At 46.1% G+C, this 8,848-nt stretch overlaps 1 protein-coding gene across 1 annotated transcript; it reads left to right on the top strand.

The window, feature by feature from the left end:
* Positions 1–6,611: 6,611 nt before the first annotated feature.
* Positions 6,612–8,561, top strand: coq7 (coenzyme Q7 homolog, ubiquinone (yeast)). The gene is made up of 6 exons (XM_003972546.2): positions 6,612–6,798; positions 7,290–7,468; positions 7,646–7,760; positions 7,839–7,978; positions 8,101–8,169; positions 8,359–8,561. Exons 1-6 carry the CDS (start codon positions 6,726–6,728, stop codon positions 8,434–8,436), a joined length of 654 nt encoding a protein of 217 aa, XP_003972595.1. The 5' UTR covers positions 6,612–6,725; the 3' UTR covers positions 8,437–8,561.
* The last annotated feature ends 287 nt before the right edge of the window (positions 8,562–8,848 follow it).

The raw sequence follows: 8,848 nt of genomic DNA, 5'->3' as shown, positions 1-8,848 counted from the left end.
ATGCTGCTGGCGTATCTAGGCCAAGACGTTTCAGCTGATCGGTCCCAGACCCGTGTTGCAATCCAACCGAGAAAAAAGTAGCACAGAAACGCACGTGCAGGATCGGGCCTGTGCGACGCCGAGGCCGAGCGCTCTGCCCCGGGGGGGGGGGGGGGGGCCCGAGACTGGCTTCACGTAGATGAAAACACACACACACACACACACACACACACACACACACACACACACAGCTGGACTGTGAAAAATGAGGTCCACGCCAGACGATGGTCAGACAGAAGATTGTTTACACCGACGGAGGAGGGGGGGTGGGGGGGGCACGATTGGAGGCATGTGCTGGAGCGGGGCTACTTGTGGTCATGGCGTGTAGTAGTAACGTGGAGCTGGCGAGGAGTCGGCGCAGAGGGTGGTTGCGTGGGTGGCGGTGGCCCAGCGAGCGGCGGTGAAGCGGCGGTTAACCGCCTAGGTCACCTACACTTCCTCTGGCCTCGTTCCCGCGGAGGAAAAAAACAGTCTCGTCAAAATAATGCTGTCATTTCGGCCGCTTCGGCTTGCGTAAGAGGCGACAAATTTAGCAACGGCCCAGCAACGGGGAGGGGCTAAGACACATTAAGGAATAAGTGGGCAAAATATCTGCTCTGTGTTTTATTTTTAAAACTCTCAGCTCCTAAATAAGCATCTTAATTGAACAGCGCAGCACGCAGCAACCCTATAAATTTCAGATGCGTCAGCCTCCGCTTGCAATTACAAGTGGGCTCTTGTGTTCCGCTTCGCCCCCGCCAGCCTTTACCCACATGTTATGCTATCCTCGCTGCCTAGCTGTGTGGCTGTTTAACCTTTGACTCGGAGCGGCTTCCTGTCAGCAGAACTCCAGCGACGGGCAGAAATACCTCACATGACACCGAAGCTTCTGCATAGTGAATGTATTTCAGGCTTGTTTACTCCGTCTGTCGAGCCCCCAAACCCCAGTTTTGAGGCGTCCAACTTGAGGTGGAGTCACTGGAGACAGCATCATGGTAGAACATCGGGTCCACTGTGCACTGTGGGTAGGGAACCCTAGGAAAGGGCCCCTGGATGAGTTCTGAACCATGCTGACTAGCAAGGTTTGGGGTTCAAGACCCGTCAGAGACGTTAGCGACCTGCAAGAACTACTTGCAGCTCCACAAAAGCTATGAATCAGGCAGAAACGTGCACCTTAATGCCGAGAAACACACTTGCCTGGCATAATGAGAGCAGAAGTAACGGGCTTTGGTTCCTAGGGTTGTTTTTGTCCTGGCTCTAATCTCCACCTCAGGTCACCAAACCTCAGACACAGTAAAGATGTGCTTTTCCCTCCAAGACAGCAGATGGCTTCCCATCATTTGCTGAAATTCCATGGAACCAGAAGGTGTCTGAATGAGCTTGTGGTTGCCCCTCAGAGAAAAACCACACGGAGTGACAGCCAGCTGGAGAAACGGCCCGGAAATACTCTGGTAGAGGTGGCAGAGGGATCTATTTTGTACACCAAAATAAACATGAAATAAATTTAAATTAGATCCGAAGGGTCTTGGATTTTTTTTTAAATGTTTTTTTGTCAGCAATCAGTGAGCTGTGGAAGAACTTGGAGGCTGTGTTTATTTAGAAGTAAATCTGAGCCACCGAGGCGATGCTGTGCAGCTGGGTTTATGCATCAGTCACTGGTGCCTTTTGGATGGTTCCTGTACCCCGCAGAACACCCCGCCCACGTCCGTCCAACGAAGCAGACATGAGGCGAGAGGACGAGGCCTCAGTGTGGCACCTGCAGCTGCAAGCCTTTGAAAATCACCACACATTGCTACATTTCCACGCACATCTAAATCGGACTACACATCCCGTTCGATCCGCCAGGTGGCCATTTGTTTTCCTTTGTTGTTCCTGGGATAAAGATGTTAGCCAGCGCGGTATCACAGCTAAAAAAGCAGCAGCACTAGATGTGCTCACGCGTCAATATTTACCGTTTGTATCTTCTGAATCAGCATCACGACGGTCTCTCCATTGTTCCAAAAATACTTTGCCGTCTTTTGTTAGGTTCCTACAGCAGCTACTAGGTTCTTAGAGCAGCTACTAGGTTCCTACAGCAGCTACTAGGTTCCCACAGCAGCTACTAGGTTCTTACAGTAGCTACTAGGTTCCCACAGCAGCTAATAGGTTCCTACAGTAGCTATTAAGTTCCTACAGTAGCTACTAGGTTCCCACAGCAGCTACTAGGTTCCTCCAACAGTTCCTACAACAATCAGCAGCAGATTGCAGAGCTGATATCTGGGATATTTGGACCCTTTTCCAGGGAAATGGCGAGTCTTCCATCGACATCGGAGTATCAGAGACGTGTGTGTGACTTGATTTCCACCCTTCTATAAATCCGCCCACCCAGTCCATTAACACCCTCCATTTATCTCTTCAGCCCATCTACTCTTATGTAATTATCCTTTTACATCCTTATTTGTCTTGCAGTTGCCACGGTCTTGCAGTCAACCACGCACGTCTTCCTAGTAAACATCGACCTGTTACGTGAACAATGCTTAATAAAGGATATTGCGGCTTCACCCTAAACTCAAAACAGGCCTGCAGCAGCCCAAAAATAACCAAGGGGAATCTGTGGAATGGTGTCCCATCATTGGACGCCCAACACTCAGGGTGCCTGGCTCTCCCCTTAATGGAGAGCGGAGCCTGACTCCTACTCGCTCTGGTCTCCCGTGACGTGTGGAGACGCCAAGTCACCACCAGTCACAGCACTGAAGTGGTAGAAGGAGCATCAACAACGGCGAAACCTTGTGGATTGTGGACAGAGCCCCTCTAAAAATAACCCCATGGAAAAACAGAAAGCCGAGGGGGAGGCCGCGATTGTGGTTACCACGGTTATTAGGACAGGACCAACTCCCTGTGCTCTTTAAAAACATTGTCTCCTTCAAGAAAGGGATGGGTCGAGTGCGCAGTTAGCAACGCACGCCGCTGTTGTGCGTCGGATTTCTGCTTCCTGCCGCGGTATTCGACCACAGCTGGGGTCCCTTTGATTGCCGACAGATGTTAGCCCGCTCGCGGCGTCAGGAAGAGCTAACCCCCGAATATACCTGCCTCTCTTTGGGTCATTTGGGTGTAACGTGCACCTGACAGTTGCTCCTGACCACGTCCACCTTTGTGGTGTGATTGTCAAGCTCGTTTCCAGTAGATGTGTTTGGGTTAAACCACCCCCCCCCCCCCCCCCCCCCAAACAACAGGCAGAGGCATTTCCAGCATTCATCTCGCATTCCAATTATGTCAGAAAAAAAGAGAAAAGCCACGGGAGCCGTGCCAGGCAGACGAGAGGCGTTTAAGTTGTACCAGACACGGCTAAATACGCTCTCCGGCATCCACGAAGCTGAAAGTGTGATTTAACTGGCTCTGCACACCAACACAAGAGGGATATTTTGGCGTAAACACCTCAAAAATGGAAGTAAATCGTTCTCCGCCGTCCAAACGAGGGTGTGTTTTTTTTTTCCTTCTTTTTCTCTGCAGAGAAAACGAACGTCTTATTTATTTATTTTTGACACATCCAGTCTTTTCCAGAGGGAAACCACGAGTGGACCATAAAAGGCCTCGCTTTTTCAACAACGTTGCGTAACTTTTATTCCTCTTTAATCATTTCGCGACAATTTGGGACGAAATAACGGTTCTCAAGAGGGATGCCCGGCAATTAAACGGTTCCTACTGTGACACCACATATCTGGGACGGAGACACCAGCTATCGCTATTACAGCCCCCAACAACCCAAAACAACCCCAATATGTGCTGCGATGGGGCATCCAACCTTGGAACTTACACCAAAGAGCTGCAGAGAAAATGATCCTGAAAAGTCCTCTGAGGCCAATGACAACAAACACATCACAAAACGGGGTTTTATATGTAACGACGCAGAGAGAAAGCCCGGATGATGGAGCCCAACGCCTCAGTTTGGGTCGTCAGTGTCCAGTTCAGTCTCTCAACTGGGTTAAGTTGACGGTGGAAATGAGTGAAGAATGTTGTTGAGCATTTATTGCTACTATTTATTACTGCTTTTCTGGTTCAAATCTCAGTTGGGGAGCAAAAACCGGAAAGAAAAAATGGTTGCCGGAGAGGTGTCGGGGCGTTTTCACAGCACTGCCGGGGTACCCTTGAGCAAGGTGCTGTACGTCCAGGGAGACGTACTCGCTACCTCAATGATGCATGCACGTATATGTCACGTGTCACTTCCCCTCTGTGGGAATAAAAACGTAGTCTGATGCTTTAAATGCAAATGCGGGATCGAAACTATTCGATCTATGTTGGCAGAGAGTTTGCTAATATATCCCATAATATGCCCTGTCGCAATATTGATGACTTTGGAGTGATTTGTTCCCAAATAATAAAAAAAAAAGGAAGACAGAAATAAACTTCGCTTAAAATCAAGTCGCGAAGCGGTTGTAAGTGATGCAACTTCAAAGTGAACAGTGACCTTTGGAGCTCCCCTCGGCCCAATATTTGCCCCCATTTTGTTTGCTTATATCAATGATTTAACAAGTATGTTACAATCGGATTCTTATCTCTTTTGCTGACCAGGCAAAACGTATTTAGAGTATTTAGTATTAACGCAGACGTTCCAGGTAGTTAGATAGATAGTTGATTAGCTGACTCAGCATGTAGTGATCACGTGACAACAGTCTCCATGGCAACAAGACTGACGACTGAACCTGTAAAGACCTTTTGCTGCCCACGACGTTGTCAACCAAAATATTTTAACAGAACGTCTAAATTACAACCTGGAGCTGTGGGGTTTTACGTAAGTGAACATTTAGTCGACTAGACTGCGGGACCTTCGCTGTCGGACCGTAGCTGCATAACTCTGCGCGCGCGCGCCCACGTGCACGGAGTGTAAATGAGATAATAGAGGTATCGAATGGGCAGATGTTGCTTTCGAATGAGACGAGAAGGGTCGCGTCTGTGCTGTGAGAGCAGACGCTGTTGACTCACTTTGGTCTGGAGGTGTTGCTCAGCCTGGGCCCCACCACAGCTATGCACCCTGACCGGTGCCCTCGGGCAAGGCAGCGCGGAGTCACACACGTCCACCGGTGCACGCGAGCAGCAGGCAGACAGGTCGCCTGGGTCTCCGGCTCCGCAATCAGTGGCGTAATTAACCAGCTTCTTCACTGTTCGATGCTGTGATGAAGGTTTGGTGGTTTGGGAATTTAAAAAACTCGTCAATTCAGGTTTCTTTAGGAATGTGCGGACTTCAACCTGTTCAGAAAAGTGATTCATAAAAATCTGCTGTATTCCAAAATAAACAGGGGCAGAACTTTTAAAATGGCCACGTGCAATTAGCAGTGATCCAGACCATAAATACAGTTTGGGCCGATCCAGTGGGGCGGCACGAAATCAACACGTGGGAGAGTCCGTTTTCTTAAAATCAGGAGACGCGCGAAAACCATTAAGCCGCCATGACACGTGACAACGTGACAACGTGTCGGTGCCGTTTAAAAAGTTCCGCCTCATTAGCTGTCTGACCCACAGCTTTATGATTCTGGTCCGGCCTCATTGTTTCAACATTATCCAGCAGTTCGCTATGAAGTCCAGAGGAACGCAGCTGAATGAGTCCGAAGGAATCAAACGAGACACCAACACATCTCCATGGAAACTGGCTACAGCTGTTTCAACAGTGCCACTTCCTGTTCTCTGACATTGCTTAATTAAAAGGTGATTACTGAACCAAATTAGGGCCCACGTGGGTTTTCTTGCTTCTGACCCGCTTGTATGAATGCTGTGCCTAATTTCCTCATGGCATGTAATGAGAAAATAATGTCTACATTTTTTTTTGATTTTATGGAGCTCTGACCTGCAATCATGCAAAGGCAAACACATGCACACGCATCCGCACATGGTCAGACAGACAGATAGACAAGTGCATAACCAGCGTCTCGCCACAGACACACACAGAAGGCCGACACACCCCGGTATTCACAGTCCCAGCCTTGTTTACTCACGACCAGTGCAGCACTGCAGGAGTCGGCCTCATCATTCTGCACATTCCTGCGTCCCGGCAGTTCTATTGCAACAATTGCGGCATAATTAACACACATAGGAAGTTTGAATAACGTTAATATTTGTGTCAAATTTAACTTTCTACTTTAGCTATATGAGAAAAGAAAAGTAGAGCCCGTAAATCAAAAGGCAGTCTGTCCAACACTGCCATCTAGAGGCAACTAAAGGCATCGCTTATGAAGTTATTTAATTCCTCACAAAACTATTGAGGTTTAAATACACACCGGAATTCAATATCTGGCCAAAATGCTTTCTTCTCTCCATTTTCTCTCCATTCTTCACTCCATTTGTTTAGATGACCCTTTCCCTCCCAATAGATGTGAATATCAATTAATTGTCCCTCAAGCCAGGCATGGATTGTGTCTCCTGACATTCGCGGAAATATCTTTACAATTTAATTATTCATTGTAAATCTGATATCTCGACTGTAGCCAACATGAGCATTGTAGGCTATAGGACATGTTCTCATTTTGATTTTAAAGTGCAAATCGTGTCATTTTATTTTACAAAATTATATTATAAAATCGTTTCATATTATGAAAACGATTGATTGCGCAAGACCCACCAACATACGTCATAAGCGTGCGCCGCGACACCGTCTACTGACACTCTCAATGACAGTTTACACTAAAATTTCCACTGTTCCTTTATAAAGAAGGCAATTAAACCCCGACACGACCGCCATGCAGATGGCTGCACACACGGGATCTCACCTGTTCGGTCCACTGCTGGCTCGTCAGTGTTTGAGATGCAGAGGTAAGCAGACAGGAGTTAACTTTGATAGCGACAGCTAACGTTTGGCTAAATGCTACATATGCTAAAAACACACAGGCGGATCTTGCTCTATTTGCTACAACTGGGTCCTTGCTTTTGAATAAATATAACATTTCTTGGTTATCTTTTTTTCTTTTAAAATGTGGAGCATTTTATGTCCTAATATGACGCTTGACGTAACACATTTGCATAACTTATGCGAGATATCTGATTGCTCCTGCAGCCTTCTTTATCAATGTCACTTAATTGACAAGTTTCTCTAAATTGTTTCTTGTTTCATTCAGCCAAATTCAGACCTCTAATCGTAGGCATACTCCACATTAGAAAAACACTTAAAACAGCTATAGGACCAACAGCTAAACTACTGCACATATGAGCTTTAAAGTCCCGAAACTAAATGTCTTTACATCCTCATTGTCAGCCAATGTAATCAAGCGCTTTATTGATTATTTTACACTGTTTTACTATCACAGCCCCCTTGAGGCAGCGTTCCTGTGCTTACAGTGTGGTTCCTCCACCGCTCGACAGCGAGGAGAAACGGATGCTGGATCGTTTCCTGCGTGTTGACCATGCTGGGGAATATGGAGCCAACCGCATCTATGCGGGTCAGATGGCTGTGCTGGGACGATCCAGGACTGGGCCTCTCATCCAGGTATTCATTCAGCCACAGTTTACATGCAGGCGAGGTCTCTGTTTTACTTTTCTCTAATCCAGACTGCGTCAGACAAGGTTGTGTCTGTGGCCACCATACAGACACTTTTCTATTTTAAAAATACATTGGGTTTTTCCACACAAGTTTAACTGTTTAACCTCTCCTGTTGTACATTAGGAAATGTGGGACCAAGAGAAGAAACACCTTCAGAAATTCAATGAAATTCTGGCTGAAAGCAGAGTCCGTCCCACGGCGCTCTTACCTTTCTGGAACATTGCTGGGTTTGCATTAGGTTTGGACAAGCTTTTGAGCTTCTGCAAGTTTTTGAAAGACTTCAGATGTTGGTTGTAATGCTGTACGTCTACCACAGGTGCCTCCACTGCCCTGCTGGGTAAGGAATGGGCCATGGCCTGCACTGTGGCAGTGGAGGAGAGTATTTCAGAACATTACAACAGTCAGATAAGAGCTCTGATGGAAAGAGACCCAGAAAGATACACAGAACTTTTACATGTAAGTCAAAACCTCACCTAAAGGTTTCTACTGTATTAATTTGCCAGCATAGCAGTGATACTGTGGAATCTGTAGCATGTTTGCTTGTATAATAGGTAATGGTTGGAATGTTTATTTTATAGGTCTTAAAGGAATTCAGAGATGATGAAATGGAGCACCATGACACAGGATTGGAGCATGAAGCTGAAAGTGTGCGTATTTTATTTTTTTTCTCCTATATTGAGGATTCTTGCTGCCTTTTACCATCACAGCCCAAATGACATAAACACTTTGACTTTACAAAACACAATCGAAGGTATAAAGTGATGCCTGGAACCTGAGGCACATATCTAAAGTTGGATTTTTGACGCATTATAAATATGTTGGTTTTTATTTTCTAGGTACCAGGATACTGGCTGGTGAAAAATGTGATACAGCTCGGCTGCAAGGCAGCAATATACGCATCTGAACGCATTTAAAATTTTGCTTTTGTTTGTATATACATACAGTATCTTTGCCAAAAAATTCACCTCTGCGCTCTTGTACTTGAATCTGCAGTTTGTATTTGTCTCAATAAACTGATATTTTATGTTTGGGGAACGTATTTTGCAAGAAACTTTTGTGTGTTGATGACATATTTGAGATGTGTCAGTCTGTGGCTGCAACAGACTTTGTGTTAATACAACTTCAAAGGAAAGATTCCAGAATGTGGCTCAAACTATTTTTGATTTTTTTGGACCATCCTATGAGACAAACTTAAAACTAATCACTACGGACAACTCGACGCTCTTAAAAATAAACTAGATGCACCTGTGCCAGCAAACTAAAGCAAATATCTAAAATACATGGAATAAAAACACATGTAGTGATGCCACGTTGCTATTACTGCAG

The sequence above is a fragment of the Takifugu rubripes genome, chromosome 17, assembly GCF_901000725.2.
Source record: "Takifugu rubripes chromosome 17, fTakRub1.2, whole genome shotgun sequence".
NCBI classification, from domain to species: domain Eukaryota; kingdom Metazoa; phylum Chordata; class Actinopteri; order Tetraodontiformes; family Tetraodontidae; genus Takifugu; species Takifugu rubripes.
This window is presented reverse-complemented; position numbering and strand designations above follow the sequence as displayed.

Coding starts and splice junctions, on each gene's coding strand:
- coq7 (XM_003972546.2), top strand. CDS start 6,726: ATGCAGATGGCTGCACACACGGGATCTCACCTGTTCGGTCCACTGCTG. Junction 6,799..7,289: donor TCAGTGTTTGAGATGCAGAG/GTAAGCAGACAG, acceptor TTACTATCACAG/CCCCCTTGAGGCAGCGTTCC. Junction 7,979..8,100: donor GATACACAGAACTTTTACAT/GTAAGTCAAAAC, acceptor TTTATTTTATAG/GTCTTAAAGGAATTCAGAGA.